Source organism: Betta splendens, chromosome 14 (genome assembly GCF_900634795.4).
Source record: "Betta splendens chromosome 14, fBetSpl5.4, whole genome shotgun sequence".
NCBI classification, from domain to species: domain Eukaryota; kingdom Metazoa; phylum Chordata; class Actinopteri; order Anabantiformes; family Osphronemidae; genus Betta; species Betta splendens.
Window position 1 is genome coordinate 4809565 of NC_040894.2, and position 18625 is coordinate 4828189.

At 45.6% G+C, this 18625-nt stretch overlaps 1 protein-coding gene across 14 annotated transcripts in view; it reads left to right on the forward strand.

Moving 5' to 3' along the window:
* The first annotated feature begins 118 nt into the window (after nt 1-118).
* Nucleotides 119-18625, forward strand: part of fryb (furry homolog b (Drosophila)) — a 38527-nt gene continuing 20020 nt past the window's right edge. For 2 of the 14 annotated variants that reach the window (XM_055502106.1, XM_055502108.1), the window contains exons 1-11: nt 5921-7201; nt 14074-14267; nt 14559-14612; nt 14702-14841; nt 15191-15281; nt 15395-15474; nt 15641-15721; nt 16856-17024; nt 17188-17280; nt 17365-17463; nt 18476-18577. In XM_055502106.1, coding sequence (XP_055358081.1) covers nt 6964-7201; nt 14074-14267; nt 14559-14612; nt 14702-14841; nt 15191-15281; nt 15395-15474; nt 15641-15721; nt 16856-17024; nt 17188-17280; nt 17365-17463; nt 18476-18577 — 1341 coding nt within the window. In that variant the 5' untranslated portion in view covers nt 5921-6963. Of the gene's footprint in view, nt 259-5457; nt 7202-8506; nt 10397-12586; nt 13357-14073; nt 14268-14558; nt 14613-14701; nt 14842-15190; nt 15282-15394; nt 15475-15640; nt 15722-16855; nt 17025-17187; nt 17281-17364; nt 17464-18475; nt 18578-18625 lie in introns of those variants that run through there. The other 12 variants (XM_055502115.1, XM_029172668.3, XM_055502113.1 and 9 more) reach the window with 11 other exon arrangements.

Consider the following 18625-nt stretch of genomic DNA (forward strand, 5'->3'; position numbering starts at 1 on the left):
GCCCCTAGCGACACGTTGACCGACCCCGTCATCAACCAATAGGAACCGCCCGCTGCCTCAGTTTCCAGGAGCGCGGCGTCTGATTGGTTGCTAAGGGCGGGGCCCTGTCATCCCGAGCAGCAGCGCTGTCAGCCGGGGCGGCACGACTCCTGGAGGAGACAGACGAGACGTATTGATGAAAACAAGCCCCTAAAGCGCACAAACAAAGCATCGACGCCGGGAAATGACCCTGTAGTCGCCGGGATCGACGCAGAAAAGGTAACGTCCAGTTAGAAATCTGATTAGCGCTGTGTGTTGGCGTTGAACGGGTCTGTTGGCCAAAGAAAGGCGACCGAGCGACGTACGATCGATGGAACTACCACAGGCGCTCGTGCTGGGTCGTTAGCAAAGCCGCGAGCTAACGGGTTAAGACGCTCCACGTCAATGGTATAAAACGAATATCACCAGCGTGAACCGGCGTCCTTCGTCCCCCGGGGTCGCTCGTGCAGCGGTCACCGCCGCGTGCCTTTGTGCGGGAGATCGGCTAACGGCGGTGTCTGTAATAAAGGCGACGCTGGTTGTAAATAAGGTCTCACGTCCAGTGATGGCGAGGGTTAAAACGAAGCTCCACCGCACGTTAGCCGCTAGCTAGGTAGCTTTAAACGGTGCTGGCGTGGAGTTGGGGGGTGTGAACGTGGTGTGGAGGGAATAAATGAAGGGGCCGCTTCCTTATTGTGTAGGTGATGACATAGTTACAGGCTGTGGGTCTCCAGCTGTTCACTCCGTTAAGCTGCAGCTGCCTTGCTCAGGAGCCATTTTTGAGTGTTTAGTGTAAACTGAGTGTCTGAGCAGCATGTATTTACATTGAGCGCGTTGCGTCAGGTTCCTTCCTTTATTGTTGTGAAAATGCAGAGGATTCCCAGGTTTTTGGCGAGCTGAGGTTGAAGCTGGCGGGTTTGATTTAGGCCAGTTCCTGCTCCTTGGTGACTCCACTGACCCCCGTCCCACCCCCACCTCCGCCTCCACAGCTGCTTGGCACAGCCAGTCAGCAGCGACCCAGTTTATGGCATTGTTCCGTGCGTCTGGACTCACAGCGTGTGAGACACAGACGCGTCTACGCTGCATTTAACCAGTTCCAATCGTTACAATTAAACCACACACTCGCTTCATCAGTGTCCCAATGCAAATAACCACAGCAGGACTTAGAAATAAATGTAAGGATCTTATGTTGTGCAATGTACTGTATGCTGGCGTTTAGAGTTGTTCTGTTGTTCTATAATGTTAAGATGACGAGTTTAATATTTTATTATTGTGTTGGTTGGATACTGTAGATTTTCATACAAACAAGGCACTGAACATTAACTGGATCTTACTACATCTAACATTGAACACTGACAAAACCTACCATCTCCTATGCATTTTCTAGGTTGAACACTACGACACGAGAGACACACTTTGCACCCATACATATTTTATTTGAAAACATCAGAACCGTGCGACAATTAGGAGCTGCTCCAGTTTCACAGGACGAGCGTCATGCCTGGTTCACAGCATTTGTCCTCCTGAATGTGTCCCTGCTGATTTAAATCCAGCAGTGCACAAGCCTGTGCACATCTGCATGTGCAGCCAGTCCAGTTGATTGATATACAGCCTGAATAACAGATTCACAATCATTATCTGAACATCTGACGAGGGCTGAGACCCTTTGCCCACTGACAAAGTGCCCTAATTCTGTTGTTGCTCAGTGGCGTGTGCAGGCCACAGATTGGTTAATTTGCTCTAAGGTTGTTACTGCACTCTGTCCACGTGTGCAGTAGGAATAGAGTAGGAGTAGATACTGTTCTTGACCTCCCACTTTTGACGGATGAATCTCCTTCAGTCGAGCAAACCATCCATCTTTCTACCCTGTCATTGTTTCCATAGATACCACCCAGCACCTCACTCCCACTGGATTACATAACCTGGTGTTTCTGCCAAGCACACACACACACACACACACACACACACACACACACACACACACACACACACACACACACACACACACACACACACACACACACACACACACACACATTCCTTACCATCACTGCCTTTCTGACTTCGCCTCAGGTCAGACAGTCAGTGTGTTTATTAGAAATCTTTTCTTGAATATTAAGGTCTTGGACCTGATAAGATTTTGTCAGGACTTGTGTGTTGGTTTTAGGAAAATACTGTAATTTGCTTAGACAAAGCTCTAAGGCTGTTTGCTGATGCATTAATCTGCACATTAAAGACCCCCAGTGGTACAGCAGTGTTACTCAACTCTGTATACAAATGCATCTTCATGGCCGATGGGCTTGTTTCGCGTGTTTATGCTTTAAAGAACACATAGCACATCTACTGTACGTAGAAAATATGTTTTTGTCTGTAAATGAGTAAAACCAAAGAAGTGAAAGTGTCTAAAAGAAACAAACAACGCGTGAAAACATCTTCAAAACAGCTGAATCTTAAATGTGGCTAATTGCATGAGGAAATAATTTTTCTCCAATGGGCTCAAGAGGGCACCAGTGTGTAGGTTTACTGATGGCAGCACTAATATCCTGGTATTAAATGCACCAAAATGTACATACGCTTATAAAAAGTACTTTTCTTATCACACACTTAACATGTCTATAAATATTCTCTTCTTGTTAGTTAGTTGTTTCCTGTTTGTTTTCAAATCAAAAGAAAAGCAAGCCATAAATAGGCCGCCGCCGCCCCGGTGTCTGCTGGACGGCCAAAACAGTGGACGAACGTGGTATAAGTACGAAAAGGAAAGGTTTCAGTTGTCTCCAACAAAGCAGAGCGCGGTACCCTCATGCAACGCCAGCATCAACATGCAGTAAAAATAAACAGACTGTGTTGCATATCAGTAACAACGCCTCAGGGAAATCACCCAAACAGCCTTAAACAGTCTTTAAAAGTAACCAACTCCGTGACATAAGTACTTCCAAAGTGCAGTTCAGACATGAATGTACTTCCCTTGTTTTACTGTGTGATCTGTTAGTATTTTCATTTTTACATTCTTTTACATTTTACACTGCTTCCTTTGTGGGTTGAGCGGAAATGAGATTTCCCAATTGCATTTCATGTTGTGCAATTACAAGTGTGATGTACATGATTTGAACTTTTTGTGAAGTGTATTTTGGTGCAAAAACTTTATTGGTAACAATATTTTTACAGTGGTTTCACCATATATGCAAACAAACTTCTGCTGTAAATACCTCTGCCTCAAAGAATGTCTGATAAACGTTTCCTGCTTCCTCCTAATGAAGGACATTAACATAGCGAAGCCACAACGATGTCCTACTGAAATAGTGTTTTTATTGACAGTGGTGGCACTCGAAATACATGCTTGATTATAGGTGTTCTGAATAAGCAAGTAACGCTTCGGATGCTCAGCTGCATTGTTTCCGATGAAGATGCTGCTTTTTGTGGTGAGACTCTGCTGTAATGAACCGTTCCCTTCATTCCAGTAAACCCCTGAACTTTAGCCTTGCCTCAGCACGTAAAGCAAAAGTGAACTTGTTTATGCCGTCATTCTGCTGTTTGACTCAGGCGCTCGGGTGATGCGGGCAGCTTCCGGCACAACAGCACATTTTTCAAGATTCAAGATTCAAAAAACTTTGTTACTGAAGTGGTCAGAGGTTCAATTCAAGTGATCAGGGGCAACATAGAACAAGACACATGCTAATAGATGAAGTAACGTTGGTACCTGTGAACCACATGTTGAGCAGCCTGTCAAAAGAAAATTTATGAGCTTTATTAAAACTGCCTACTGTTCATCACAAGGAAATGCTAGACTCAACCTGTCACACAGTAAGGAGTCAAACAGCTCTAATGAAATAAGGAAATAAACAGTGTTAAAGGGAGCTAGTAGAAAGTGACTGGGTAAAATTCCTTGCAGTTTCCTTTTCAAAACGTTTGTGCGTGGGAGTGGAAATTATTTTATTTATGTCAGAGTGAGAGTCTGACTATGAGTTCTTCTTCATGTCTCAATTACTAAAAAGCTCTCTATTAATGCACAATGTAAAAAGTCTGTCCTGGTTTGCTCACGAGTCTTAAAAAAATGATCTTCTGTAATTGAAGACTGAAAGGTATTTATACGTACATTTAAGGGAGAGAAAGGGTTAAATCCTGTCAGTAGGATACTTATAGTGTGGCTTATCTGTGACGTCGTGTAAAAACAAAGGTGCTACCAGTTTACATTACAGGGAGAAAGGCACAATGGGAGGACTAGATGGGATTAGTCAGTGTGTATGAGCGGTGAGATTGACAGTTTGAGTTTGAACTCAAATCATTGACAAGCAGGGTGACAGTCTTCAGTATGTATGCATACGCCATTGTGGGAGTCACAATATGTTACACAGGCTGGAATCTATAGCCGGCCGTGATACATGTAAATATGGCTCAACACCTGGCTGCTGTGTTTGCCAACACATTCCTGAAGCGTGTCTTCTTGGCTAAAGTTGTCTGTTACAAAAACAATCTCCTGTTTGTGTGTAAGAGTGAGTGTCTTAATACTTGGCTGTTGGACTCCCCAAGGGACTGGCCCGCCTCTCTAACTGACTCTGGCACCGTGCCTCGCTCTGCTCGTTTGCCACCCTTAACTATTTCTCTGCCAGAATGAAGCAATCGTCATTGTTGTGTCTAAAGCGACTTCAACCTTTTGCCTTTCGCTTCAGCTGAGAGTGAAAGCTATTCTCAAGCCGTAGTAAAAGTAAAGTTCATCTGTCTGAACCAATGATTCTTTTATGTCAGACGGTCTGGAAAGCAGCGTGAACAATGAGACATAGATGAGTGTAGAGCTGTGGATGAACCTGAAAAAGAGCCTTTTTCTATGGTTTTTGGTGATTGTACAGTATCTGTTTGCAGCCAGAGAACATGAAACATTGCAAAGGCTTTGTTTACTCAGTGTTTACGAGGCGTTCAGGGACCATGTAGAGTATAGGTCAGTTGCATTTTTGAAGTGCTTAGAGCCAAAATGTCCATTCAGAATTGTAAGTTAGAAATTTGAACTGCTTTGTCTAAAGGTGTTGGAGCAAATATCATCTGAGTCTTGTGAATAACATTAAGGATATGCAGTAAAGGCAGAGCGTCGTCAGCAGATATTGTGTGTTTAGGTTTCATCCTTCTTCAGCTAGTGCTTATACATTACCCACAATGCAACTTTATATCTAACAGTCAATATTTGACTTAATGTAAATAATGTATCAAGAGCTAAATGTGGTGCTGCCTCTGAGGCTTCAGCTCCTCAGCCAAATCTTTCTAATGACCCCCTGCGGTACTTCAGCAAAAAGTCCTCCTGTGGTTGAAAAAACACGTTTCTTTTGACTATACTGATGAAAGAAATGTCCCTAAAACTACTCAAGAGACAGTTTTGCTGTTTCTGTAATAGATTTTAATACACAGAGGTTTCATAGGTGTAAAGTTTCCACATAGATGTCGTCATAAAGCTTTCGACTTCTAGCTTTGAGATCAATAACAAAGAGTATTTTTTGAGATTTTTTGAGTAACAAAGCACTCCTCGGTACATTTCTCACACCTACACGCAGTTTGAGCTCTTGGGCGAAACACACACTGGAACTGATGTCATGACAATAGTTGCATAAACAGCAGGAAGTCACCTCAGGGTGCGGAAGGTGTCCCCTGAGAGCCGGTGATCACCGGTGAGAAACAGAATCAAACACAGGATGAAACAAGTCAGGGTTGATCTGCTTGTGTAATTTATGAAATATTAGCAAACTCATTTTATTTTTAGGCAGTGAAACAGTAGAGTGTACGACTTATTTAAGTCAAGATCCTACTGAAGCTTGACTAAACTGCTGTAATTAGAGCTAGACCAAACACACCACTTCCTGTAAATGCTTTTGTCCAGCATTGGCTCCAGAGTTCAGTAAGGACAGCAGCTCTGTACATTTGGTTCTGTGAGGCCGATGTGCTCACATTGACCTGAAATGAATCTGCTAATCAAGACTAACAGCTAACTGTCAACAGGCTGCTGTGTGTCTGCATTCAGGATTCTTCCTGTTTGTGTTTGGCTTTGTTTCCTCCATCAGTCAAGGGGTGTGTCTCTGTCTCAGTAATCCTACACCCTCAACACACTGAGCTTACTGTAACTGGCTAAACAGCCTCAACCAGTGAGCGCTGGGACTCGACTCTTGCTCACACCCACATGCCATGCGCTCGGCTGTCTGCATCAAGCCGACGCATGCCGTTCAGCCTATTGTGTCACACGCAAAGGATGAAAACAAGAAGAAGGAAACAGGTGTGTGCGGGCGAAACGAGGCAGAAGTGCTTTTCTCAGTCCACGCTGGTGTTGAAGGGCAGTCAGAAAAGCCTCCGGAGGAAGGGAAATGTTGACAAAGTGACAGTGAGGAGGAGGAGAGAGGTCAAGAGAACCACACAAACGCCCCAGAGGAGCCAATCATGCTGCGGTCTTTGAATTGGATCCCGCCTCGTTCACCACCTGAGAGCGGAGAAACACAGCTGTGCCTCTGAGACTCAGTGAGCGAAGGGAAGACACAAAGAAGAGGTGAGAGCGAAGCCTGGACATGTAGCTGAAGATACGGGAACAGCGTTGCACCTTCAAACGAGCGGCAGCGTAACACGCGTTTGTTTTTTAGGTGGTAGTGGGAGAAGGAGAGCTCTGTCTGTGACAACAAAGCAGTGAGATCACTGTCTCTGGATTGAATGAATGTGACATAAAGAGGAGAAGCCTTTGGAGAAACTGGATATCAAAATGCGGCAAATGCAGAAAAAATGAAGACCGGGATTTTAGGACTGAATTTAACATAAGATAAAAAATCCCAGACTGTTGATTTGCTGTAACAGGAGTTTTGTTTTTTTTCCAACTGAGTCTACAATTGAACAATCATGTACGTCACTCAGTATAAGACCGCATTTTGACCAGACTGCCAGAACAGACTGAGCTCCTTTAGCTCCTGAGCTGAAACTGGAGACATGTCTCAAGAAGATGTGAAAGGCAGTGTCAGTCCTGGAGCCGGCGGGGCCTCAGACCACTGCACCGGTGACTCCACCAGCCAAGGTCAGCACCAGGACCCAGAGGGCCAGAGCCAGGATGGGATAGTGCTGGAGCGCATTGCCACGCTTTCTATGGACATGTTTGAGCCCAGTGACTTTACTGGGAGGTTTACTAAGATCCAGTCCAGACCCAGAAAACGGACAAAGATCATCAGAGGTAGGTGGAGACAACTTGGGATTATTCTTTGAGAGTTAGATAGCAGTATTCATCTGGGACTCGACATGATGCAGACTTTTCATGACCTAATGAAAGGGGTGAAAGCTGAAATAATGATCCTCAGTTCCCTCACTGGAATGTGGGCTGGATTTAAATCCAACCTGGGACTGGATTAAGTTTTAGATCTGTGATTTGAGGACTCGAGAGGAACGTCTTTGTGGGTTTTCTCGATCCTGTGAAAAGTGACACCGTTTGGTCTCAGTAACTCCACGAAAGACAGTTTGAATATAGACTTATAGATGGTTTTGACTGAGCTTTGAAAAAAAAGTTCATTATTTAATCACATCATAAAAGTCACAGCACAGACAAATGGCATGAGACAAAATGTTATGCGACTTCGATGCTGTAATAATGTGCATAACTGAGGCTTTGCTGTTGTGGAGACAGGTATGTCTGGCATGAAGTGCACTGACACACATTCTTCACAACAGTTATCTATTTGATTGACCCACCTGTGTCAAGGAGACACCACTGTGTTAACTGTAAACGCACAAACGCTGCCTCTGTGTGTGTGTGTGTGTGTGTGTGTGTGTGTGTGTGTGTGTGTGTGTGTGTGTGTGTGTGTGTGTGTGTGTGTGTGTGTGTGTGTGTGTGTGCACTCATCTGGATGCAGCCGTTGAAACAGATGTGTTTACATGTATGTGGTGGGTCTAGTCTGGACCCCAGCGATTCCAGACTCATGAATCAGTAGCTGGACAGACATTTAATCAGCAGCTTCTCCTTCGCTGCTTCAGTTCAGTTGAGGGGATTCACAATAAACTTTAGGAGAACAAGCACTAGTACGATCCAAATGCTTTGATGTGAACGAGTAAATTTCTTCACCAGATTTACACTTCAGAATCTACTGGTCAATAATTTAGTAGATAATATGGGGAAGCTCCTCATAGGAAAAAAGCCCAGTGTTTAGTGCATACTGTATAGAGAGCGAGCGAGCGAGAGAGCAAGAGAGAGAGAGAGAGCATGCTTAAATGAATTTAAGGCAGTACAGTGGGGTTCATGTCTGTACAGTACGTATGTATCCGCACTGTGTGTGTGTGTGTGTGTGTGTGTGTGTGTGTGTGTGTGTGTGTGTGTGTGTGTGTGTGTGTGTGTGTGTGTGTGTGTGTGTGTGTGTGTGTGTGTGTGTGTTTAGGAGTCACATTCCAACAGCTGGCATGCCTAGGCCCCTGCTCAGAATGTATGGAATCTGAGGAGCCCTGTGAGGATGTGTGTGTGTGTGTGTGTGTGTGTGTGTGTGTGTGTGTGTGTGTGTGTGTCTTGATGTGATTTTTATTTGTCGCTCTGCGTCCTGTATCTGTCCCCTTTTTTAGCTCATGACTTTGAATAGATTTTCATATCGTAGACAGTTTCCACGCACACGTTTCCCGGTCCAGCAGGTGTTGCCTCTTCATAGAGAGAGAAACTGAAGTCTCTTCTCCAAACAAATATACCGGTGTCATGTTCAGTTTGCCCAAATAGGATGAAACATCCCATAACTCTCCAGCTGGACAAAGACGTTGGTCAACTATTATCTTGTAAATGTGGTTAAGTTTAGCTCATTTCTGCACCATTAGGTTGAGATTATACACAGACGAACCACGGGAGGTGTTGGTACAGTCACCTTTACATAATCGTATCAGGTTGACTGTTGTCTGGCAAATTGGCTGAAAACACAACTGTTATTTACTGACAGTGCTTGGCTGAGGTCTACGGTGGATGAGCAGACCGACACATGCTCTGCATATAGTTTATGGATCCCTGCTGCAGTTTTCCTCCTCTGAGATTAGGCTGTAATTGTCTGGTAATGTGAACCAGGCCATCCTGTGCTCAGCAGCTCCCCTGCGAGCCGCTCTGTGCAGGAAGTCGTACCTTGTGCACGCTCTGTCCCCCGGCCACTGTTCCCGCCCTGTGGACTTCTGCACTTCATCCAGACAATTACATGGTGACCCTAATTAAGCACTTCCAAGGCCGTAACATGTTTCATCATGTGTTTCTGTTTACAGGAGATACGTACAGTATGTGACTGTTTCAGGTAGTGAGGCTAAAGATACATTATTGGATAATGTTAGATGAGGTTGATTCCAGCAAACTGCATATTTGTCTTGAAAAGATGTCTCACATGAAACACAGTTCACTGGACTTCATTAGATGCTTTGCAACATTAAGTAAAAGCTTAAACGTTTGTTGAATGTTATTTTGTATGAGAACGTGTAGACGTAGGTTTTGGTTTTGGAATATTTTGGATATAATTGATAATGGGGAAGAATATTGTTGTATATTTGTTTGTTTTCTTCACCTTTCTACATTTTTTTCCTGCATTGTCCAATTTCTTATTTTTTTATTCCGGGAAAAAATATGCAGCCTTTGTTTTAATCAGCATTATATCCATCACCCAAAGAGCCAAGCACAAACGATGCAGCTGACTGGTTTTTCTTCCTACTGTTTGCTTGTGAAGCCTTGGATTAGTTGATGCTCACTCAGCACTTACTGCAGGACAGGCCTAGAACGCGATGATCAGGAAACGCACCATTACTGTTCTTTGCTTCCTCCATCTTAATTGTTGCAGTATCCCTTTTGTTATTGTCTCCTCTTTGTCCTTCACGCCGGAGTTGTCACCTTCCAGTCCTCCCTCCCTCTGTTTCCGCCGTCACCCTGCACGCTACCGTGGACTGTTTGTTTCCTCGCACTCGCCCCATCTCTATCTCTCCGTCGCTGCCTCTCCTCTAAGAGGATTGGCTGCTCGCATCTGCCAACATCTGTGTATCACTGTCCTGTGAGAGCAAAACAGAGAGGGGATGGGGTGTGCTAGCCAGCGAGATAGCAACGCCGCGCGCAGGCGAGGCTAAGTGCCGCGCTCCTTCTCCTCTCACACACTTACGCCTTGCGTGCGCACACACGCAAGCGCACGCACTCAGCGGCAAACAGCCGCAGCATCCGCATCCCTGGATGCCCACCTGCATCCTCTCTCCATCCCTCTCGGAGAACACTCCTCTTTTTTCTCCATCCTCTGTCCGCTACGCCTCATCCTGCCGTCCTATCCCCACTCCGCCGCCTGTCACCGTGGCGACATAGCCTCTGCAGCCATGGCGACCGGCCAGCAGGATTCCGGCTTCTTTGACATCAGCCTCAAGTCTCTGCTGAAGTCCTTAGGAGGAAGTGAGTACAGCTAACGCAGCTAAGTTGTTGCTGTTGGAGTGCCAGACACCAACGTGGTGTGTGCTCGTCAGATCCTGCTGTGGATGGACGCGTATTTTGTTTGCGTATGTGTGTGTGTGAGGAGTGGGTGAGACTGGACAGCAGGCAGCATGCAGCATGGTCCACTCTGTCAATATTTGCCAATGTTACGTAATGGAATGGCTGAGAAAGGCATCGCGGAAGGAGAGCGGTGTAGCTGGAGGCTCAGCTGAGGGTGAATCTGGCTCCTCAGCAGTTTTCTGTATTAATTATACAACACATTACTCAGCAAAATAATCCCCATGCCTAATGATAAAGGAAGAGGTCAAACCAAGCTAGAATCTGCCATTTCCGGCTGTTTAGGTGCGTTACCATTCCGTCAGTTCGGTTTAACGCCGTGTTTATGTTCATCAGTTTCTCGCACAGTGAGTCTGTGTTTATCACAGGAAGAGCTACTGCGTGTCGATCTGAATCAGCTTGGGATAAATGCATGATCATCCCAGACTGCTGCCAGCTGCACATACTGTACCCACATCATTCGCCAGCTCAAAATCTGTTACAGTAAGCACAACCACGGTCTGATCACAGCACAGTAGATGCCAGTAGGCACCACTGTTTAGCCTCCAGTGACTCGCTGTGTTTTGTAGGCTAGCTGTCAGGTGTCCTTTTTTACTCACAGGGTTGCGTCTTTGTGTCCTCTTCTCTTCCTTCATGTGGTTCTTTCACCATTCAGCTGTTTGGTGTGTGTGTGTGGGGGGGGGGGGGGAGCAGTGCAGCAGCGTGTAGCTCATATATTAGATGCGTGCTGAAGGTTACTGTCAGCAGGGGTTATGTCAGTTACAGAGGAACTGCAGGGGATGTGTTACTAGCTTCCTTCAGCCACTTATGATGATGTAATAAAAAAGAAATGGCATGAGGTCATGACGAAACTAGTTCTTCGTGAAACGTGTTGGTGCCAGTTGTCGTCAGATCTAGAGCCGCTTCTGTCTTCTTTAGGTTTGTCTGCTTCAAGGTCGTGACACTAATGCTAGTCAGGCATCAGCAGGTTGGTGCTTCGATTCTTACCGAGTGACATCATCAGGTAAATAGATGACCTCACCAAGCTGAACTTGTTCCATGTCAGTCCTGCCCTAATGAAATAATCATGTCAACAACATTCAGACACACATATTTGATTCTAGATGATAGAATAGGAACATTTATGTCACTTCTTATATAACAATATCAAATCAAACACGCACAACTGTTTCCCATGAGGCTTTGACTTAGTTGGTGATAGATGAGGCACATGTTCTGGTTGTTACATCCTGCCACATTCTGTGCAGGTCTGGTTGTGTTGGGTCTTGTTAAAGGGTGGCTGGTTTGAGTTGGAGGTAATTGTGTGCCTATAAAGCTGAGTCATCAGAGTCCACTTTGCTGAGCCGACAGCTGTGCAGGCGTCATTCTATAACCCGGTAGCTGCTACGGCGCTTAGCGACCCACCGTCTGGTCCTCGCGCGCGGCGGCGTGGCGTTTGGGCGCCGCCCGCGTTCTCAGGATCTGTTGGTCATGTTTCAGTTTCATGTTTCGTCATCGCCTCAGGACGCCTGTTTGTCAGCATGCCACGACAGATACAGATCAACCTGGACCTCACATTTGAACGGCTGCAACCCAGGAGCGAGCGGTCGTTTTGGACAATAATTAGATCCTCACTATGGATTCATTTACTGATTAATTCAAGTGTCCTGCTCCCTTATATCCCCTTTCTATCTTCTGTCTATTCGCATCCCATTAATGTATATTTTCTTACTTTTCAGAATGTTAGGTTAAAGTATGTATTATAAAGTAAGGTATGTACACATTTCAGCCATCAGTAAAATGCTGAGTCATCTAAACGTCTATGCTCTGGCTCCCTGTAGGACACCATTAAGTCTTTTTTACTCTGAACTGACGCACATTCACAATTTGAATTCAGGCCACTGAGAAGCTTTAACAGATTGGTCTAATCTAATTTAATAACACCACAGATACCGTGTGTGTGTGTGTGTGTGTGTGTGTGGGATCTCTATAAAGTTCAGCCACATGATTGTGTGCACGTGTGTGTTTGTGTTTCCGTCCCTGTGTGTGTCTGCGTTTGCACTTGTGTATGAGTAGGGGTCAGTGGGAGTGGTGGGTATGTAAGAGTGGCCGTCAGTGGGCTATATATAGTGCCTTCCTCCTCCCCTTGCCTCTCTCTCGGGGCAGTGTTGAAATTCCAACCCAACTCTTCTGGTCTGATCTCCACAGGGAGCAGACTTTACTTAGCTGATCCCGACAAATAAAGGAGAGCCACGAAACTGCTTTCAAAGAAGCACTTGGTTTCCGCGCACAACTTTCCAATGGGATTCGAGGACTCCAAGGTCACAGCCGCTGTCGCACCGCGAGGCGCCCGCGGGCCGGAGGCGGAGTAGCAGCTGACGTAGAAGCTGATGGTGGGGCTCGTGTAGCTCCCGTGCTTGGAGAAGACCTCCTCGTCCGTGAATGCAACGCGCCCGGCTCTGACATGTCCGGCCGGCCGCGCGTTGGCGGCCTCGCTCTGGTTGCGCCTCCCGCTCTGTGGAAACAGCGAACCGTCCTGTTTGACTTGGATTCTGTGTGGAATGCAGCTGCCGTGCTGCTGTCATGCGCTTTTTCTTCGTCCGTACAGACGCCTCTTTCACTTTACCTGAAGGATGAAGCCTCATAGTTTTAGGATTGTGTCCGGATGCAGGGTGTATGTACTGTAGTTACGGTCATGGTGGAGTAGAAGCTGCTTCTGTACCTATTTATTTTACACCCTCTAGACCGCCTACCCTTTCCCAGGATCCCACTCTTCCCAAGTCCCAACGTTACCTCCCTATTCCATGTTTGCTTGACTGTTTACACCATGGAAGTGCCAACTAAATGGAGCAGGGCAAGTGTGATCAGCTTCATCAAGGGCCTTGGTAAGGCTGCAGGGAGTCTGCGTGGGCGTGTGCATCAGGAGTGTTCACGTTTCACTCAAACAGGTTGGAGTATAGGCTGGTATTTACACCCCACATATCCCAGTGAGGTCGGGTCATGTGGTCACTATCTGGACTGAGTGGTTAACACACAGGTGCGCCATGCCATGCGTCTGTGTGTGTTTTTGTTTTCTAATGTTTCACCGTCAGTAACGTTGTTCACAGCAGAACACGGGAGCTCTAAATGTGTGTGTAAGTGATGATCAGGTGATGTATTGGTTTTATTTTAAGTTGCATGACGGGAACTGCTCACGAGTGTTCTGTTTGTTTTCCACTCTCTCTCATTATGACCTAAGAGGATTAATACTCCCTAATGATGTTAGAAGTCTTCCCAGCAAGTAATAAAAGCATATGCTTCTGGACACATGTCTTCATCATATGAGGTTTATTCACACCTGGAGTGAGGTTTCACTTTTTTATTGTGAAAAGATCATAATAAAGTGAAGTGTCTCATAATTCAAAAAAAAAATCAGCATGTTTTTATTTTTTATGCTGTTTCAGTCTGCCAAAATAAATGCAAATGCGACAAGGCAACAGTCCCTGGCAGCATTTCACTTCCTGTTTACATCTCCTAAAACTCTGATGTTCTGGACACTGTATCTCCACTTCATTCTCAGCTTGCCTGCTTTCCACTGACTCGCGTATCCTGACTCTCCTCAGCCTCTCCAGTAGGACTGAAGCCGCCGCTCCCTCCAGTCAGTGGAACCTCGGTAGAGAGGAAGGGTCCTGTTGTCATGGCTCCCGTCAACGTGGACCCGGAGAGTAAACCGGGCGAGTTTGTCCTAAAAAGCCTGTTTGCCAATTTCACTCTGCTCTCTGAACGGAAGATCCGCATCATCATGGCAGAACCACTGGTGAGTGGCTTCCCCCCTGTCTCTCAGGTTACAGCTTTTTTGTCACTTTATCTGATTGAATTACACAAAGCGGCGTTTTATGACTGGAGCAGAGGAAGCGCAGTGTGACTTGCAGAACAGAGGATGCTTGTCATTATGTTTTACACATGACCTGACAGGCCCAGATTTCACTGTCTCTACATACTGTACCTGTTTATCTTTGAGGCGTCTTATTGTTTGAAGCCATTTAGATTTGATTTGGTTTTTTTTTTAGATTAAAAGAGTTTGGGTTTTGTCTCATTTTCATTTCAGGAGAAACCACTTAACAAATCACTGCAGAGAGGAGAAGACCCACAGTTTGACCAGGTAAAGTTGTGTACCGGTCTCAGACACTTTTATACAGCTCTTCATTACAGCCATTACATGACCTTCTCTCCCTCTTTCCTTCTGTTCAGCTGATCAGCAGCATGAGTTCTTTAGCAGAATACTGCCTGCCGTCCATGCTGAGGACTCTCTTTGACTGGTACAAGAGGCAGAACGGCCTAGAAGACGAGTCCCATGAATACCGGCCAAGAGCCAACACCAAGTCGAAAAAGTGAGAACACTAGCAGCACATCGACCTTAGAGAGGTTACACCGCGTAGAAGGTGTGGGAAGACCAAGTAGTCACATACTTACACAGTCAGCTAATGCAAAACTAGATTACCAGCAAACTGCACAAGCAGTGCGACGAGAGGCCGCCGGATGGTCTTGTCCTCATCACACAAATGCACACAGATGCAGGAATGACCTGATTAATGGCAGTTTAGTAAAAGCAGGGTTTCACGGGAACGAACTCAAGCGTGCAGTCGGACTCCTGTACAGCATCATCTCAGCTTATCACACTGGGCGTGATTAATAAGACTACTGTTTTTAGACTGACTCATGTTTTTCTGTCCGTCACAGTGATGAGCAACAGAAGGACTACTTGCTGGAGCGGAGAGATCTGGCAATAGACTTCATCTTTTCTTTAGTGCTCATAGAGGTCCTAAAGCAGGTGAGTGTCAGCTGATCAAACCCTCTGCCTTAATTAAATGTTTGTTTACCCTTTAAAAGAGAAACCAGTTCCACGCTGCAGTCAGAGTTAGTTCAGGCTGTTTTTCTTCTCAGATCCCACTGCATCCTCTTCTGGATGGACTCATCCAGGAGGTTATAAACCTGGCCTTCAAGCACTTCAAATACAAGGAGGGGTGAGAGTGATACCAGAAACCTAAATAATTTATTTACTGTATAATGCACCGACTGAGCGGTATGTGGATGTAGTTACGACGCGTCCATGCACTTATGCAGGATCTGTTCCACAGAGCCTTATGCATAGAGCTGCCACTAATGTTTGCTTCTGCTTCTACCTCTCAGGTACCTGGGACCCAACACAGGCAACATGCACATAGTGGCTGACCTCTATGCTGAAGTAGTGGGGGTTGTAGCTCAGTCCAGGTACTGTCCACCTACAACAGCTGAACATCTTTTTACTTTTTATTTTTTGCAACATGCACAGAAATCAAATCTCTCAGCATCCAAAGGTCATTGAGCACCTTATTGCTCTCATTTGGAGTTCAGAGTAATGTCTTAGAGTCATACCTTTAGTCTTGATTAAAATCTGGGATCCAGGTCATGTTGCAGCTGGGGGCTGATTTGTCAGGGCTGAAAATTTAATGTGTAATTTCAGTCGCTACCTGTTCGTCTCTTGACCCCATTTTCAGTAGAAAATGTTGTCTGACTGTCTTTATTACAAGGACAAAAAAGAAAGTAATGACTGCTTTTCGCTAGGTGCTATTAGTGTGTGTGTGTGTGTGTGTGTGTGTGTGTGTGTGTGTGTGTGTGTGTGTGTGTGTGTGTGTGTGTGTGTGTGTGTGTGTTGGTAAATACGAAGGATAATGACCCTACAGATGATGGTCCTCTTTCTGTGTAATGTTGTGTGTGATGAAGGATGAGCACTGCTCCCATTTTCCAGGGGGTCATTACTGTGATGGAGGAGGAGGTGTAGGCTCACAGGGCAGCTCAGTCACTTACAGTCGCACACACACACACACACACGCTAGCCGCTAGCCGAGTTATCAAATCATTTAACACCCTCATTAATGTAATAAATTAAAGACTGTACTTGTAAAATCTAGTGACCCGATGTGGTTTGTCAGTGATTTTGTGTGGATTTTCATTTTTGTTATTTATTTGTATACAGTTATAAAAAGGTTATATGAGCTCATCATTTATTTGTGGCGTTATCTGTGTGTTTTTCCAGCCCAGTTTATGGATCATAATGTTAATAAGCCCTCAGCACCAAAGAGCGCTGATGTCTGTTCTACAGTAATGTTTTTCTGCATGTGTGCAGAAAAACACTGACGCCCTAGTGCCCACATGCACATACTGTACACACTCCCCCACAAACTCTCGCTTCAGATGCCTTTCTAAATATAGGCCTGCAGATCCCTGTTCTAAAACCATGTGTACCATGTCCAATAAAACAGGTGTCAGAAAGCAGAATTCACATTAACGTGGTCGATTACTGACATTCAGCTGAGAGCAGGATGTAGAACATCTACTTAAACCCACACACCCTGTGCTCGACAGGTTCCCGGCAGTGAGGAAGAAGTTTGTCTCTGAGCTGAAGGAGCTGAAACAGAAGGAGCAGAGCCCTTATGTCATCCAGTCCACCATCAGCCTCATCATGGGGCTCAAGTTCTTCCGTATAAAAATGTACCCGGTGGAAGACTTTGAAGCCTCCTTCCTGTTTATGCAGGTAGACTGAGCTGAAAATGTATCACACCTGTTTGTTGGGAGTAACTGATGCCGACATAATCAGAGGTTATGTAAGTGCTTGTATTGGACAGCTGATGCAAAAACACCTTGCATTAACAGATGTGTTGTATGGTGCGTGCCTCTGTTCTTCCTTCTGTCTGTAGGAGTGTGCACAGTATTTCCTGGAGGTGAAGGATAAAGACATCAAACACTCGCTCGCCGGGCTCTTTGTGGAGATACTTGTACCCGTCGCTGCTGTGAGTGCCTTTCACATTAAACCTGACTGTCTGTAGCTGAATCATACGTATTTACATACAGTTACTGTTCTCGTCCCGTCCCAGACTGTGAAAAACGAGGTGAACGTGCCGTGTCTCAGGAACTTCGTGGAGAGTTTGTACGACACAACACTGGACCTGTCCTCCAGGAAGAAACACTCGCTGGTAATTCTCTCCCTGTGTACTTTTTCATCACTGCTTATCTCTCTTCATTTCCTCTCCATTACCAGCAATTGGTGCGAGCACTTACTGTAGCGCTGCAGCATGTGGGCTTTTATCTCTCGGTGAAAAGGCAGGATTGCGGCGGGCAGCGCACGGCCTCGCTCACAAAGCACTGCCAGATGGGCGGTATTTGCCCAGAGAAAGGAAGCAGGCAGGGTAGTCATCAAATGACATGCAGAGCATCTGACTTCACATGAGAGCGGTGTTACATGAACAAGGATTAAAGAGCTCGGTGTAGTCTCCCTGTCTCTCTGCTGTGCTCATTTGATGCCAAAGCGTGTCAGCAGACTGACGCTGGCGCTTATGTGCTATTAATGATACGTATGCGTGTCGGTTCCTCCTCCTGTCACTCGTTTCCTCGAGGCTGCAGACTCGTCACTCAGCCAGTATGTGTTTCCTTTCATAAATTCCCCAAATACCTCCAGTAGCCCGTGTTCAAGAGTTAACACACCTCAAGACTTAACATACCTCATGTATATTGTGCCTTTCTTTCACTTTTTCCAAATGATCAATGCACAGGCATGCGCACACACACACACACACACACACAACAATAACCTGCCCATGTCACAGTAAAATCACCAGGCACGATTGGAATGGCACCAATCTGGTCCGTTCCTGTAATTATTATTCTTTTTCACGGCGAGTGAGTAACAAAGAGGAGCCCCAGAAATGGGAGTGAGGCAGATAACAGACACCAGCTTTGATAAAGAGTGGCAGGTGTATGATCTGCTCCTGAAACCTAACATTTCCAAAACCATTTATCTTGAGGGTGTGACCTGGACTCGCATGATCGTTAGCAAGGTATTTGTGTTTAGGAATGCTGTGCATGAAGAATTCACGCCTTTGTCCAAAGATTTTAGACACAACTAAGCAACTTCACATTCCTCCCAGCAGAATTTCGTTTTGTTGTCATTTTTTAGTTGATGAGTTTTGTGTTGTCTTACTCCATCAGGCCCTGTATCCGCTGGTGACCTGCCTCCTGTGTGTCAGCCAGAAGCAGTTCTTCCTCAGCCGTTGGCACATTTTCCTCAACAACTGCCTGTCGAACCTCAAGGTTTGTCTATGATGTTACAAAATGCGAGAAAATAGTAATGCGTATTTG